Here is a 17,932-nt window from a genome sequence, read left to right as displayed (position 1 = left end):
ACTTAACTGGGTGTCTCCCATAGACACCAATGCAATAGCAGCTGGGTCTGGTCTACTTCATTGACTGTCATCTTCTGTCTCTGGCAGAGGTTATTCTTGCTCCACTTTCTCCTTGCAGACATATAGCAGAGATAGCCGTGCAGTTGTTGGGGTTCAACCTCAAGGGCCCCTCATTTGGTTTCCACTCATGTTAAAGTAACTTTTACATTTCCTTAAACAACTTTGTTTTATTGGTTTAAGGTCAGCATGTTTGATTCACCAGTGTTTGGATATGATTTAATTGACTATGATGTTTCCCGTCTCATTCAGTGTAACGCCTCACCATCCTGCAGGTAAAACTTACTCTTCTGTCTGCATTTGTCCCCTATAATGAATTTTCAACCATGTTTGCATTACTATTCACCAGCAGATGGTGGTGCTGATAAAGGCGGTCAAAGAAAGGTGAAAGTGGTCTTATGACATGTGTTTACCCTCTTTCAAACATGTGCAACTCTACTGTAATTCAACCATTTGCAAGGGGAAGATGAAACTCTATTGGTCAACATAAACTAGTAGGGCTGGTCTACTTATGTTTTCCCTTGTAACTGTATTTTTGATTAAAAATAATTTGCTCTTAAAACAAACTATAGCATTATTTTCTAATGTTTATGTTCCTGACCCTATAGAAACCACAGTGTCGTCAGTGGTGTGATGGTAGCCATTACCCACTTCAGTGGGCTCCGGTATCATTAGTTTCAAGGTCTCCCGATACTCCAGATAAACGTGGTTTCCACCCCACGCCTCTATCACTGCTTCTGATCAGTCAACTAACCTGCCTGAATCACAATGCTCTTCATTTGCACTTCTTCTTTACCCTTCCTCCTCTCCATACCAATACGTGTGTTAATTAGATTGATGGTCCCCCCAACTGATCACACAATTGACTTTGTGGATCACACCCATTCTGTTGAGCATTTTCTCAGACAAGGTGTGTCACTCTCTGTCTGATTGGATTATTCAGCGTGGCAGATATAAATGCAATTCATAGAGCTGAGCTGAAACATAATCCCTGTGGTCTATTCTACATGACCGAGAAATGATCTGTTTCACACCACACATTTCAATTTTAACTTCCTGTAGTTGTGCCCTCTTGAGGATTGAAGACAGAAAACTGAAAATAGAGCAGTAATTTCCATTTTATGTGGACAACAGGTTATTTCTGTGGAGTGTATTGCATAGATATAGAGCAGACTAGTGCCCAAAGAACAGTTTTAAAATGGGCAGCACCATTGAGAACTTTCACAAATTTGAAGTAATCAACTGGGGAGTCTTGCTATGGGTTAAGGAAGGATCACATAATTTCATCCAGGTCATCAGTAGGTATCAGCCAATGAATTATACTCATGAGGCAACATTCCATAACTGCAGGTAGCAGTAAATTGCCAACCTTTACCTATTCAAACACTCCAGGTGGCAGTATGCTCCCTTTGTTTACCAACTCAGAATAGAAGAAACTTGACTACTTCAAAATGGAGATGGTCTCAATGGCACCATAATGGGGCACAAACAATGCTGTGTCCTCTATAGAGATAGTGTATTGCTATCTGCAGTGTTGTGAATGCTTCACAGTGCTGAACACACCCTATAAAAAGGAGTTGGACGAGTGTATCATTACATAGTAAAACAGAGGGGCAAATAGGAAGCGTGATTATTCACTTGTTTGATCAGAGATGAATACAATGAAAAACAGGAAATAGGATATAAGCTTGAGAAGTAGGTATATTTCAGTAAAAGGATAGATGTCTGTAAAGCAATGGCCACATTTATCAATCATGAGTAGCACAAATGTGTGTACCATTCTTATGAGCATTTCTTTCGCATGTTATCACATTTCTGTTGCTCCAACAGGAAAACATAAATCTTGTGTGGGTTTTGGTATTTCTCCACAGAAGATATTTGAATTTGTATGCATGTTGATTAGGATGTGGACTGTGGTCTAGATGTTCTTAATATCAATATAAACATCTGTAGTGACTAATGCATATCTATGAGACATTTTTTTGTGGTTCCCCTACGGCTTCACTTACATATCAGAATCAAGCTCAATCACCATCACACATCAAGATTTGGGTTTTTATTTCCATAAAAATTAAAAAATCATACATCAAAATAAAAATCTCCGGAGGTATCCCGACAAACACCCAACTCAAAGACCCTTCTCTCAATCCACTGATACATTTCACATTTCCTCCTACTAAAACCAAAGAGCCTGTTTGAATACTTTGAATATTAAATACATCCTTTCTTCCGTTGAGGTAATCACTGATCTGTCAAAGCTGGATTGGTGAAAGCAATAAAATGTATACCATGCTTCCACTTATACAGTCACTTACAGATCAGTGATGGAGAAGGGTACGTTTTAAAGATACTCAAAACAGGCTCAATGAGTTTCATTACCACCCTCTAGGTCTTTAGCAAACACTACATGGATGCATCGAAAAGTCAAAAAAATTAAGACATCTACAGCACGTAAACAAACGACTGACTCTCCGTCCGAACTCTGACTTTCGTGCGAAGTCAGAGGAGATTTTGTCTGTTGATAAACACTTTAGTTAGCTTGACAACGCTCCCAAACGGCTCCGTTCCAATGTGGGTCACGAAGAAAAGGAAAACTTAATCTTGATGGAAGTTTGTTAGTATCGTCCTGCAAAGAGACAATTATGCATGTTAGTGTCTAAGGCTCTCTCAGACATCAAACACCAGAGAATGGTTTACATTTTTTACAAAAGCTGTTGAGGTGTTTGTGTGTGAACAGCGCACGTGTGTGTACTTACGTGGGCTGTATGAGCGAGACCTGGAACGTGACCTGTATCGACTGTAGTAGGGAGAGGGAGAGCGCCTGCGACTGTAAGAGAGAGAGAGAGAACAAAGAGATGTACACTAGCGTAAGAAGGAATAACTCACAATATCAGCCAGCATTGGACAAGTAACCCCATTCATCCCCTCAAATTTAACATGAACACCAGCAATGTTGAGTTAGCCCTAGATTTTTATTTATTTATTCCAAATATATTCGTAGCTACTTGAGGTTATCTCCAATGTGAATCTATTGAATAAAGTCAACATCCTGAGTATAACTCACCTGTACTTGTCGTACTCGTCATATCTGTCATATCCCCGGTCTCCACCTCGGTCTCCCCGATCGTATCCACGGTCGTAGCCGCCGCCCCGTCGATCGTCGTATCGGTCGTACGAGTCCCGACCCCTCCTCCCTCCACCACTGCTGCCACTGTTTCGCTCTCCTCCACCTCCACCTCCACCATCACCATCATTACTGAGGAAAGGGACAAGTTCATGTTTACTGAGAGTTACAGGATTCCCTAAAACAATCCCTGGCTGTATCCGATATGGCACCAGGTTCCCTATATAGGGGACAGGGTGCCATTTCAGACACAGCCCATAACTACCAATAAGCTAAGTAATACTATCTCCCAGTATCATTACTTCACTCAACGACATCCAAGTAAGAAAAAACAGACACACAATACCCACAGGAGACTGGCAGCAAGACATCTGTAAAATCATACAATGAGCAGAGATTAACCATCCTATACTTACTGTGTGGGTCGGCCCATGTAGATGCCAGGCGTAGGGGTGTGGGCCCTCTTGGTGATGGAAAAGTCCACTCTGATACGTCTCCCGTCCAGCTCCATACCGTTGGCACGCTCCATCGCCTAGGGGAAAAAAAGAGACGAGTAACCAAATGATAGGAGTTTAAAATCAGTTACTCTGAAAATGAGCTTCTCGCCATCTCAACTCTGGGTTCTACTTGCCCAGGGATAGTTTTGGGGTGAAGGGTAAAGACACGGTTTAATGCGTGCGCATACTGAGCACGGCTTGCACTGTCCCAACACAGCCGTTGAAACTGCTTCTCCGATAGAAATCCCAGATCACGCTTGCAGACGATGTCATGATGACGTTGGCTAGCTAAGCTCATATGCAGAAACACATCATCGGGTCTAATGTATCACACCGAACTGCGCATGTGCAGGCCTTCAAATCAAAGGCATTCCTTCGATATAAAGTTGTCACTGTCACGAGGTTGGAGTAACATGTTCAGTTACTTAAGACATTGGCGCATATCCAAGCTGTGCCTTTAGATTTCAAGAAAATTAAGGAAGAATGACTTCTCAAACCCTGTCTGCCGAGTCTGCTTCGCAAGCAATCCTCAAAGTCTTGCGATGTTGGGCTTCTGGGTTTAGAACCTTCATTACAGTGAAGAGTTCCGTGTGACTGGTACCACAGCGAACTTTGAGTGGCAAGCCTGACACCTGGTGGTGCTTATGAGTAGTCACACCTAACACAACAGATACAATATGAAAGCTAAAGCATAGACTAGACAGTGGACAATATCAATTGTTCAAGATGAATTAGCAAATGAACAGGATCTTGAACCTTTTAGATATTCAAGGTTGAGGAATAGGGCGTTTGACACCACAAGTTACCATCGATTCTTAGGTATTACCCAATGATCAACAGCACTTCTTATGACGATAAAATTGGTTCTGAATAATACATCAACTTTTTCCCCAAACACTCTCTCAATGAATCTTTCCTAGATTCCCCTTTCCTCTCATCCTTATTAAAACCCATTGGACAAGAAGGTTTGAGGGCAGGGATTTAGAACTTTTACTCCAATAGGGAAGGCAGGTAGCCTAGTGGTTAGAGTGTTGGGCCAGTAACCGAAAGGTTGCTAGATCGAATCCCCGAGCTGACATGGTAAAAATCTGTCATACTGCCCGTGAACAAAGCAGTTAACCCACTGTTCCTAGGCCATCATTGTGAATAATAACTTGTTCTTAACTGACTTGCCTAGTTAAATAAAGGTTAATTAAAAACATTTCTAAAATAGGTTGAGGAGCAAGGAGAGGATGCAATAATCGAGGAAAGACAAATTGCGAAAGAGGCCCAGACTGCTACGTTTGTTCCATACCTCCTTGGAGTCGTCAATCCTCTTGAAGTAGACAAATGCAAAGCCGCGGGAGCGCCCGGTGCGCTGGTCATACACCACGTTAACCCCGGCCAGCGGGCCATACCGGCCAAACACTTCCCTCAGGTCCTTCTCCGTGGTGTACAGGCTCAGCCCAAACACCCCCAGGCACTGGTTGGGGTCAGGGTTCGCCTGGAGGTCAAAGGGGTCAGATTTCACAGTAGCTGATAGGAACAAGTAGATTACCAGCCACTGGGAGTAGCATGTGAGTTACCTGTAAATCACTCATCGCCTCAGTCCCGCTCGCTCACTTACACACAACCCCCGATCTGAGAGTCATACATGTGACGGTATTCAGGAGCGTTACTGCTAGACCCCAGGATTTGCATGTGGAGGCCCCCCTTCACATTAAAATACTCCAGTGCTCTTCTAATGTAGAAGATAGAAGGTAAGAATGTCTACATACCCTGGCATCCTCATCACCTCCTGCTCCCTGACCGAATGTCTCTTTTCTGAAGTCATGGCTCTATTGACAGAGAGGGAGGGTTAATAAAAGGGTTATTAAATAAGTCACAGCATTCTGTTTCCTGTAACAGACAATACAGCTTTGGTATTTTCTATACCACACTGAGCTGTAAATTAACACTACCTACAAATCACTATGTACACACATCTAATAAAGTTCCACAATTACATACAGCAGCTGTAAGCCCTTAACAAATGTGACAATTTGGTATTTTCTATACCATAGTGAGCTGTTCCTCCACCACAGGGTTTCCCAACCCTCTTCTTTGTAACCATCATGTTTCACATAGTAAAAACTGGAACACTTGCTTTAACTAGTTAACTAATAATCAAGCCCATGACTAGTTGAACCAGATGTGACAATTTAGGATTACAATAAATATGTGAAACATCTGGTGGTTACCAAGGAGAGGGTTGGGAAGTACTGCTCTACTCCATCAGCAGTCAGACCCTGACCTTTGACCTGTCAGCAATGTGACACTCACTCTGCTGCTGGTATGGCGGCGGTTAGGTGACTCGCTCTGGCTCTTCTTCTTCCGGTATTCCGGGCTGTAGGAACGGGACTTTTTCCGGTTGGAGGGGGAGCGAGAGCGGCTGTACCTGCGGTTGGAGTGCCTCCGAGAGTGAGACCTGGAGAGAGGTTGGAGGAGAGAGAGGGCCATAGGAAGGAATGAGGGAATGAGGAGAGCAAGAGAATTGTCAACTTAACCCACATCACTCTTCACAAATAGAATGGAAATCAATTAGTTATTTCTGCTAAGAGAAATAACAGGAGGACAGACTCACCTGGACTTAGAGCGGGACCGAGACTCTGAGTGTTTGGCGGCCCTGGATGGGCTTGCGGAGCCGGATCTGCTCTCTGACTTGACCCGGACAGGACTGCCACGGTCCGATTTGGATGGGGAGCGAGAGCCCTAATGTTACAGTAGCCACGTGTTAAAGAGGCCCCCTCTTATACTTAAAACACACATTACTCAGAAGGAACACACACAAGCAACTTTTCAAAGCCAGACATAAACCACTAGACCTCATACACTGTGGAGGAAAGTGTTAGCGTTCCACCACGTCTATTACATATGATAGAGAAGATTTTTTTTTAAACGAAAAAAAAAAAAAACTCCTTCACTTGGATTAATAATATGCTAGAACCCTGTCATAATGTTAACATATCCCATGTCTCATTTCTTCTACCTGGGTCAAACTAAAGTCATCATGCATTTTTAAACTATAGAAATGGAGCATAGTAGTGTAAAGACACTTGGAACATATACTGTACATTTACTTAACCTAGGGATACACTCATTCTTTCTTCCAGATTCTTTATATACTCTACTTCCTTCTCTCAGGAATTCTACTGTTCTTCGCCGTTCTTCTTTTTTCCATTTTCATTTTCTGATTCCGGGTTCTCTCTTCCCCAAATAGAAACAATTTTCACCTTTAGCCATACACACTGCAAGCGCTTCTATATCTGACCACCAATCTTCCAGTTTCATTCATTTTCCCCTTCCCACTTTATGTTCTGCTCTGTAACTGTTTTTCAAAAAAGCCTTCGTTTATTCTTGGATATTTTCTTCCACATTCTTGGATAAAACTCTTCAAATCCTTCACGATCAATAACCTTAATGAAAAAAGAACATTCAATAGAATTACAGATCATGAATTTATAGAAAAATTTAAAATATTTCGTGAAATAATGAATGTCTACAGTATCTCTAGTATAGCAGGACTAACTATACTTGCAAAAGTTGTTTAGTTATTACCCTTCATCTCAGAAGGGTTTAGTGATGAGTACAACTTTTCAATAGAGCAACATTGTAATACACTGTTGCAGCATAACACTGAGTAAGTGAACATTGTGAGAGGACTTTAGAAAACGGTTTCACTCTCATCATTAGCTACGATGTGAGATGTTACGTTACTTTGACCGCTAATTTATTTAGCTACAGGATTATAATGAAAGATTGTTGTAAACAGGAAAGGAAGAGTGGCTTGAAACTCAGATTGCCTGACTGCAACTGGTACGACAAAGGCACCAACCTTACCTGAGAGCTATCGAATAGCGAACTCGCTCGTTTCTGTGTCATGTGCATAACGTTATGTTTATGCTACGGGTAGCGTCATGTACGATAACCAAAGATAGCGATAACATTAGGCAGTTAGCTAGCTAGAAAAGTGAACGTCACCTAACTAGCTTGCGACGTAGCTGTTATTGTATTGTTCGGCTGGCAACTAGCGAAAGGTAACGTTGCGTAGGTACTACTATACTAACTAACAGTAACTAACCAGTGTATCCTAGTAAGCTTACAACATTGTGTTTCTATCTTGCTACCTTTTTAAAATTACGAATTTGGTTGCGTTAATTAACGTTAGCTGCTCAAACCGCTAATTAGCATGCTAAGCTAGCTTGCAACAACGTTGCTAACAAAGGTAGCTAGTTATTAACTTACCCTGTTAGTTAGCTAGCTAGAGTACTGTATGTCAGCAAGGGAGGAAAGATAGAACATTGTTTTGGTTTCCGTTGCAACGCTAATACTTACTCGTCCATCGAAGTTTCCATCCTCAATGTCACTCATTTTGCAAAGAGATTAACGATATAGCTAGTGAGCTAGCTAACGTTTTCAGACAAAATACAGCGTCCTCCTTTGCGTTTCTCTGCTCTTTCTCGTGGTGGAAGATGGCGGAGGAGGACGGCAGTTTTTAGTTTGTTTATCAACTGCAGATTTTGTGCCGACGTCATCTTGATTCCTGCCACGCCTGCTTTATACTACGGTTCTATAGTCCATCCATTTATTGATTCAATTCAAATGCAGATCTTGTAGGCCTATGTCTGAATAACAAACTAAGATTCTTGACCAGATGTAGCTAAGGTATTACAATAGTGTTCCTGGCCATTTCTGTATGACCCAGAGGGTCCCCAAACATGTGTACCCCAATAAGCCATTGTAACTCCACCCATTTGCCATATGAACATTGTTGGATACTGACCACCCATACCCAGCCATGGCTATTTGTCTCTCAGTTGATCAACTGCTTTGTGAATAAAAAACCCATGAAATAGGAAAATATGATCTACGATAATTGATAACTTCAATGATCGATTATCCTTCACCCAAATCCAGACAGCTGATGTTCTGAAAGAGCGGCAAAATCTGGTTCCTTACAAATCAGCTGGGCTAGACAATCAGGACCCTCTCTTTCTAAAATTATCCGCCGAAATTGTTGCAACCCCTATTACTAGCCTATTCAACCTCTCATATCGTCTGAGATCCACAAACTGTTATAGACCTATATCCATTCTGCCCTGCCTTTCTAAAATATTCGAAAGCCAAGTTAATAAACAGATCACCGACCATTTCGAATCCCACTGTACCTTCTCCACTATGCCATCTGGTTTCCGAGCTAGTCACGGGTGCACCTCTGCCACGCTCAAGGTCCTTAACGATATCATAACCGCTATCGATAAAAGACAGTACTCTGCAGCCGTCTTCATCGACCTGGCCAAGGCTTTCGACTCTGTCAATCACCGCATTCTTATCAGCAGACTCAATAGCTTTGGCTTCTCAAATGACTGCCTCACCTGGTTCACCAACTACTTCTCAGATAGAGTTCAGTGTGTCAAATCGGAGGGCCTGTTGTTCGGACCTCTGGCAGTCTCTATGGGGTTGCCACAGGGTTCAATTCTCGGGCCTACTCTTTTCTCTGTATATATCAATGTCGCTATGTAAACTTCTGACCCACTGGAAATGTGATTAAATAAATAAAATCTGAAATAAATCATTCTCTCTTCTATTATTCTGACATTTCACATTCTTAAAATAAAGTGGTGATCCTAACTGACCTAAGACAGGGAATTTTACTAGGATTAAATGTCAGGAATTGTGAAAAACTGAGTTTAAATGTATTTGGCTAAGGTGTATGTAAACTTCTGACTTCAACTGCAGGAGTCTGGTTAGACTGTAAACTCTCCTTTCAGACTCATATTATGCCGAAATTGTCCAGTCCCTCCTGCAGCAAAGCACCCCCACAACATGATGCTGCCACCCTCGTGCTTCACGGTTGAGATGGTGTTCTTTGGCTTGCAAGCCTCACCCTTTTCCTCCAAACATAACAATGGTCATTATGGCCAAACAGTTCTATTTTTGTTTCATCAGACTAGAGGACATTTCTCCAAAAAAGTACGATCTTTGTCCCCATGTGCAGTTGCAAACCGTAGTCTGACTTTTTTATGGCGGTTTTGGAGCAGTGGCTTCCTCCTTGCTGAGTGGCCTTTCAGGTTATGTCGATATAGGACTCGTTTTACTGTGGATATAGATACTTTTGTACCGGTTTCCTCCAGCATCTTCACAAGGTCCTTTGCTGTTGTTCTGGGATTGATTTGCACTTTTCGCACCAAAGTACATTCATCTCTAGGTGACAGAACACGTCTCCTTCCTGAGCGGTATGACGGCTGCGTGGTCCCATGGTGTTTATATTTGCGTACTATTGTTTGTACAGATGAATGTGGTACCTTCAGGCATTTGGAAATTGCTCCCAAGGATGAACCAGACTTGTGGAGGTCTACAAATTTTTTGGGGAGGTCTTGGCTGATTTCTTTTAATTTCCCCATGATGTCAAGCAAAGAGGCACTGAGTTTTAAGGTAGGCCTTGAAATACATCCACAGGTAAACCTCCAATGATGTCAATGACTCAAATGATGTCAATTATCTTATCAGAAGCTTCTAAAGCCATGACATAATTTTCTGGAATTTTCCAAGCTGTTTAAAGGCACAGTCAACTTAGTGTATGTAAACTTCTGACCCACTGGAATTGTGATACAGTGAATGATAAGTGAAATAATCTGTCTGTAAACAATTGTTAAAAAATTACTTGTGTCATGCACAAAGTAGATGTCCTAACCGACTTGCCAAAACTGTAGTTTGTTAACAAGAAATGTGTGGAGTGGTTGAAAAACAAGTTTTAATGACTCCAACCTAAGTGTATGTAAACTTCCGACTTCAACTGTATATTGCACTGGTCACCCCCAAAGCCAACACTTCCTTTGGCCGCCTTTCCGTCCAGTTCTTTGCTGCCAATGACTGGAACGAATTGCAAAAATCTCTGAAGTTGGAGTCTTATATCTCCCTCTCTAACTTTAAGCATCAGCTGTCAGAGCAGCTTACCGAATACTGTACCTGTACACAGCCAATCTGTAAATAGCACATCCAACTACCTCATCCCCAAATTATTATTTACCCTCTTGCACCCCAGTATCTCTACTTGCACATCATCATCTGCACATCTATCACTCCAGTGTTAATGCTAAATTGTAATTATTTCGCCTCAATGGCCTATTTATTGCTTGACCTCCCTAATTTTCTACATTTGCACACACTGTACATAGATTGTTCTATTGTGTTATTGACTGTATGTTTGTTTGTGTAACTCTGTTGTTTTTGTCGCACTTCTTTGCTTTATCTTAGCCAGGTCGCAGTTGTAAATGAGAACTTGTTATCATCTGGCCTACCTGGTTAAAAAAAAAAATATATATATATATATATATATATAATTTGGGTTCCAGTCAACTTGCCATTGTCTTGGGTGAAGTTGCTGCTGAACGCTGATCTTGGGTCAGTTTTGCATTTCCAAACCAATCCTTAAACCCTTCAATCAAACTTATTGATTCTCTAGCACAGATCTAACAGCATGTGCTTCATCCTAATTCTCCACCCTTCTCCCAAAAGTGTGCACTTGCACACTTACTATAGCAATGTTGGACTGTATAAGGAGGGTTTGACTGGTTCAGTGTTCAAAGTGCCACCATGGCACATCGATAAGAAAGCAGATGAAATTAGATGAAGCGGAAATCCAAATAGTGGGGTTTTATTGCGAACGCAGCAGTACATGGGGAAAGGTTGCAGGATAATGTTATGGTTTACTAGGGAAATATAAGCGGGATATACAGTGCCGTTGGAAAGTATTCAGACCCCTTTTCCACATTTTGTTAGGTTACAGTCTTATTCTAAAATTGACGAGGGGGAAAAAATTATTTAATCAATCTACACACAATAATCCACAACGACAAAGCAAAAAGAGTTTTTTACAAATTTTTGCTAATTTATGAATTTTCTATTTTTTGAAATATCACATTTACATAAGTATTCAGACCTTTCACTCCGTACTTTGTTGAAGCACGTTTGGCAGTGATTACAGCCTCAAGTCTTCTTGGGTATGACGCTACAAGCTTGGCACAACTATTTGGGGAGTTTCTCTGCAGATCCTCTCAAGCTCTGCCAGGTTGGATGGGGAGCGTTGCTGCACAGCTATTTTCAGGTCTTTCCAGAGATGTTCGATCGGGTTCAAGTATGGGCTCTGACTGAGCCACTCAAAGACATTCAGAGACTTGTCCCAAAGCCACACCTGCGTTGTCTTGGCTGTGTGCTTAGGGTCACTGTCCTGTTGGAAGGTGAACCGCCGCCCCAGTCTGAGGTCCTGAGCGCTCTGGAGCAGATTTTCATCAAGGATCCCGCTGCTCCGTTCATCTTTGCCTCGATCCTAACTAGTCTCCCAGTCCCTGCCACTGAAAAACATCCCCACAGCATGATGCTGCCACCACCATGCTTCACCATAGGGATGGTGCCAGGTTTCCTCCAGACATGATGCTTGGCATTCAGGCCAAAGAGTTCAATCTTGGTTTCATCTGACCAGAGAATCTTGTTTCTTTAGGTGCCTTTCGGGCAAACTGCAAGCGGGCTGTGAGTTTGAAGAGTGGCTTCCGTCTGGCCACACTACCATAAAGGCCTGATTGGTGGAGTGCTGCAGAGATGGGTGTCCTTCTGGAAGGTTCCCCTATCTCCACAGAGGAGCTCTAGTGCTCTGTCAGAGTGACCATCAGGTTCTTGGTCACCTCCCTGACCAAGACCCTTCTCCCCCAATTGCTCAGTTTGAGTCTTGGTGGTTCCAAATTTCTTCCATTTAAGAAAGATGGAGGCCACTGTGTTATTGGGGACGTTCAATGTTGCAGAAATGTTTGTGTACCCTTCCCCAGATCTGTGCCTCGACACAATCCTGTCTCAGAGCTCTAACGACAATTCCTTCGACCTCATGACTTGTTTTTTTGCTCTCTCATGCACGGTCAACTGTGGTACCTTTATATAGACAGGTTTGTGCCTTTCCAAATCATTTGCAATCAATTTAATTTACCACAGGTGAACTCCAATCAAGTTGTAGAAACATCTCAAGGATGGTCAATGGACACAGGATGCACCGGAGCTCAATTTTGAGTCTCATAGCAAAGGGTCTGAATACTTATCGTGCCTTGCAAAAGTATTCACCCCCTTGGCATTTTTCCTATTTCGTTGCATTACAACCTGTAATTTAAATCGATTTTTATTTGGATTTCATGTAATGGACATACACAAAATAGTCCAGATTGGTGAAGTGAAAAAAATAACTTGTTACAAAATTATTATTTTTTTAAGCGGAAAAGTGGTGCGTGCATACAGTGGGGAGAACAAGTATTTGATACACTGCCGATTTCGCAGGTTTTCCTACTTACAAAGCATGTAGAGGTCTGTAATTTTTTATCATAGGTACACTTCAACTGTGAGAGACGGAATCTAAAACAAAAATCCAGAAAATCACATTGTATGATTTTTAAGTAATTAATTTGCATTTTATTGCATGACATAAGTATTTGATACATCAGAAAAGCAGAACTTAATATTTGGTACAGAAACCTTTGTTTGCAATTACAGAGATCACACGTTTCCTGTAGTTCTTGACCAGGTTTGCACACACTGCAGCAGGGATTTTGACCCACTCCTCCATACAGACCTTCTCCAGATCCTTCAGGTTTCGGGGCTGTCGTTGGGCAATACAGACTTTCAGCTCCCTCCAAAGATTTTCTATTGGGTTCAGGTCTGGAGACTGGCCAGGCCACTCCAGGACCTTGAGATGCTTCTTACGGAGCCACTCAGTTGCCCTGGCTGTGTGTTTCGGGTCGTTGTCATGCTGGAAGACCCAGCCACGACCCATCTTCAATGCTCTTACTGAGGGAAGGAGGTTGTTGGCCAAGATCTCGCGATACATGGCCCCATCCATCCTCCCCTCAATACGGTGCAGTCGTCCTGTCCCCTTTGCAGAAAAGCATCCCCAAAGAATGATGTTTCCACCTCCATGCTTCACGGTTGGGATGGTGTCCTTGGGGTTGTACTCATCCTTCTTCTTCCTCCAAACACGGCAAGTGGAGTTTAGACCAAATTGCGCCAACCAATTGCGCCAACAGTTGTTGCCTTCTCACCAAGCTGCTTGCCTATTGTCCTGTAGCCCATCCCAGCCTCGTGCAGGTCTACAATTTTAGCCCTGATGTCCTTACACAGCTCTCTGGTCTTGGCCATTGTGGAGAGGTTGGAGTCTGTTTGATTGAGTGTGTGGACAGGTGTCTTTTATACAGGTAACGAGTTCAAACAGGTGCAGTTAATACAGGTAATGAGTGGAGAACAGGAGGGCTTCTTAAAGAAAAACTAACAGGTCTGTGAGAGCCGGAATTCTTACTGGTTGGTAGGTGATCAAATACTTATGTCATGCAATAAAATGCAAATGAATTACTTAAAAATCATACAATGTGATTTTCTGGATTTTTGTTTTAGATTCCGTCTCTCACAGTTGAAGTGTACCTATGATAAAAATTACAGACCTCTACATGCTTTGTAAGTAGGAAAACCTGCAAAATCAGCAGTGTATCAAATACTTCTTCTCCCCACTGTATGTATTCACCCCCTTTGCTATGAAGCCCCTAAATAAGATCCGGTGCAACCACTTACCTTCAGAAGTCACATAATTAGTTAAATAAAGTCCACCTGTGTGCAATCTAAGTGTCACATGATCTCAGTATATATACACACCTGTTCTGAAAGGCCCCTGAGTCTGCAACACCACTGAGCAAGGGGCACCACCAAGCAGCACCATGAAGACCAAGAAGCTCTCCAAACAGGTCAGGGACAAAGTTGTGGAGAAGTACAGATCAGGGTTGGGTTATAAAAAAATATCAGAAACTTTGAACATCCCACGGAGCACAATTAAATACATTATTAAAAAATTGAAAGAATATGGCAACACAACAAACCTTCCAAGAGAGGGCCGTCCACCAAAACTCACAGACCAGGCAAAGAAGGCATTAATCAGAGGCAACAAAGAGACCAAAGATAACAATGAAGGAGCTGCAAAGCTCCACAGCGGAGATTGGAGTATCTGTCCATAGGACCACTTTAAGCAGTACACTCCACAGAGCTTTACGGAAGAGTGGCCAGAAAAAAGCCATTGCTTAAGAAAAAAATAAGCAAACACGTTTGTGTTCGCCAAAAGGCATGTGGGAGATTCCCTAAACATATGGAAGAAGATACTCTGGTTAGATAAGACTAAAATGTAGCTTTTTGGCCATCAAGGAATATGCTATGTCTGGCCCAAACCCAACACCTCTCATCGCCCCAAGAACACCATCCTCACAGTGAAGCATGCTGTGGGTATGTTTTTCATCGGCAGGGACTAGGAAACTGGTTAGAATTGAAGGAATGATAGATGCCGCTAAATACAGGGAAATTCTTGAGGGAAACTTGTTTCAATCTTAAAGAGATTTGAGACCGGGACAGAGGTTCACCTTCCAGCAGGACAATGACCCTAAGCATACTGCTAAAGCAACACTTGAGTGGTTTAAGAGGACACATTTAAATGTCTTGGAATGGCCTAGTCAAAGCCCAGACCTCAATCCAATTGAGACTCTGTGGTATGACTTAAAGATTGCTGTACACCAGTGGAACCCATCCAATTTGAAGGAGTTGGAGCAGTTTTGCCTTGAAGAATGGGAAAAATCCCAGTGGCTAGATGTGCCAAGCTTGTCGAGACATACCCCAAGAGACTTGCAGCTGGAATTGCTGCAAAAGGTGGCTCTACAAAGTATTTACTTTGGGGGGGTGAAAAGCTATGCACACTCAAGTTATTTTTTGTGTGTCTTATTTCTTGTTTGTTTCACAATAAAAAATATTTTGCATCTTCAAAGTGGTAGGCAGGTTGTGTAAATCAAATGATTGGCATTTTTCCTAAGGGGGTGAATACTTTCGCAAGCCACTGTATGTAAATAAGGTATCTATTTTGTATGTGTGTAGATTGCTAAGGATTTAAAAAATATATATATTTTAGAATAAGGCTGTAATGTAACAAAATGTGGAAAAGTCAAGGGGTCTGAATACTTTCTGAAGGCACTGTACAAACATGTTAACATACAAGCATGACTGGGCTAAATAACTGAAATGCATCTCACATGCTGGACTGACAGGAAATTGCCAGTCATTTGGATGCAGCAAACTAACTTTAAAATCAACTAAAAGGGATCTTAAAACTAACATTTATACACAATGGAAAGTACTCACAATAATGGAAGTCAGTCACACACAACATGGAAAGGATAACATAAATTGGCCACCCCATGCATTCACCAACAGGAATAAGCAAGACTGGAGGGAGAAACTGCTGCTTAAATATTCAAGGGTGCGAGTGAGCAGAGTTGAGAAACTTGATGTGAGTGGCAAGGGAGGGCCGTGGCCAGAGGTTATGGGTGAGGACATGAGCCTTAACACTTAACAATTTAAATCTTGAATCCTTAGTTGCTACATCCATTTTGGGACTTATAAATTAATGATATATAGCCATTGATTCTTGAATAATATAACTTATAAATTACGCATGAGTTTAGGTCAACTGTCGTACCCTATCAGAACCCATAATATTAGCTTGTTTTACTCCAATGTTTGAAAACAATGTACATGTAAACAAACATGTATAGCCTCAAAACATGGTTCGGACTATACTTTTGATATCATGGATGGTCAGTCCTTGCATCCATACCTCGGTCTATGAATTTGAGAGTTGTTACATTTCGCCAGGCCCATCCTTCAGCGCTGTTACCAAAACAGGAGCAGAGACGGCTTGTTGTTTCAATTAAGGATTCTAGGTTTAACAATGGTGGAAACACCCTCCAGCCAATGCTTAAACCAATCAAATGCTTTTGAATGCATGCTGGTACGGGTAGGCAACAACACATCTGCCACGCTGATCCTCAACACGGGGGCCCCTCAGGGGTGTGTGCTTAGTCCCCTCCTGTACTCCGTATTCACCCACTACTGCGTTGACACGCACGACTCCAACATCATCATTAAGTTTGATGGACGACACAACAGTGGTATGCCTGATCACCAATGATGAGACAGCCTACAGGGAGGAGGTCAGAGACCTGGTAGTCTGGTGCTAGGACAACCTCTTCCTCACCGTGAGCAAGACAAAAGAGCTGATCGTGGACCACAGGAAAATGGGCGCCGAGAACGCCCCCATTCACATCAACGGGGTTGTAATGGAGCGGGTTGCGAGCTTCAAGTTCCTTGGCGTCCACATCACTAAGAAACTATCATGGTCCAAACACACCAAGACAGTCGTGAAGAGGGCACGACAATGTCTATTCCCCCTCAGGAGACTGAAAAGATTTGGCATGGGTCCTCAGATCCTCAAAAGGTTCTACAGCTGCACCATCGAGAACATCCTGACCGGTTGCATCACCACTTGGTATGGCAACTGCTCGGCGTCCGACCATAAGGTGCTACAGAGTGTATTGCGTATGGCCCAGTACATCACTGGGGCCAAGCTTCCTGCCATCCAGGACCTCTATACCAGGCGGTGTCAGAGGAAGGCCCTAAAAATTGTCAGACTCCAGCCACCCTAGTCATAGACTGTTCTCTCTGCTACCTACGGCAAGCAGTACAGGAGCACCAAGTCGCAGTCCATAAGGCTCCCTAACAGCTTCTAACCCCAAGCCATTAGACTGCTAAACAGTCCATCAAATGGCTAACCGGACTATTTGCATTGACCCCCTTTTTTATGCTGCTGCTACTCACTGTTTATTATCTATGCATAGTCACTTTACCCCTACCTACATGTACATTTTACCTCGACTAACCTGTACCCCCGCACATCCACTCGGTACCCCCTGTATATAGCCTCTTTATTGTTGTTGTGTTACTTTATTTTGTTTAAATATTTTCTTACTTAAAAAGATACATCAGCATTGTTGGTTAAGGGCTTGATAGTAAGCATTTCACAGTAAGGTCTATCAATACCTGTTGTATTCGGCGCATGTGACAAATAAACTTTGATTTGAAAGATCGTGTTTAAGTGCACATTTCTGTAAGGGTGGAGAATCAGGATGCAGCTAATGGTTTGTAGTAAAGGGGGTAAGGGTGTACCATAGACAGGCAGTCCCATAAGTTAAAAGTATAAACATTGGGTTAGCCCACTATTTTTAGGACAGCCCCCAACAATCGCTGTGTAATGTGAGCTCAGACTGATATGTGTAAGAAATAGACAAGCAACTTCATCAGAGGGCTAAACTGAGACAAAAAACAGGTTGTACATTGA

General features: G+C 42.4%; 1 protein-coding gene across 3 annotated transcripts; it reads right to left on the bottom strand.

Annotated features, from left to right (window-relative positions):
• Nucleotides 1-2,098: 2,098 nt before the first annotated feature.
• LOC139555125 (transformer-2 protein homolog alpha-like) lies at nt 2,099-8,223 on the bottom strand. 3 transcript variants are annotated; one of them, XM_071368637.1, is made up of 9 exons: nt 8,032-8,223; nt 6,281-6,408; nt 5,980-6,124; nt 5,436-5,495; nt 4,973-5,161; nt 3,598-3,713; nt 3,122-3,313; nt 2,814-2,884; nt 2,099-2,683 (listed from the first exon to the last, which is right to left on the bottom strand). In XM_071368637.1, exons 1-9 carry the CDS (start codon nt 8,065-8,067, stop codon nt 2,673-2,675), a joined length of 948 nt encoding a protein of 315 aa, XP_071224738.1. In that variant the 5' UTR covers nt 8,068-8,223; the 3' UTR covers nt 2,099-2,672. The 3 variants fall into 3 exon arrangements, with proteins under 3 accessions (XP_071224738.1, XP_071224739.1, XP_071224740.1); XM_071368638.1 differs by lacking the exon at nt 4,973-5,161 and adding an exon at nt 6,771-7,112 and having other exon boundaries at nt 8,032-8,168; XM_071368639.1 differs by lacking the exon at nt 4,973-5,161 and having other exon boundaries at nt 8,032-8,188.
• Nucleotides 8,224-17,932: the final 9,709 nt, after the last annotated feature.

This window comes from Salvelinus alpinus, chromosome 26, assembly GCF_045679555.1.
Source record: "Salvelinus alpinus chromosome 26, SLU_Salpinus.1, whole genome shotgun sequence".
NCBI classification, from domain to species: Eukaryota; Metazoa; Chordata; class Actinopteri; order Salmoniformes; family Salmonidae; genus Salvelinus; species Salvelinus alpinus.
Note: the sequence above shows the minus strand (reverse complement) of the source record. Positions and strands in the feature narration are given on the sequence as shown.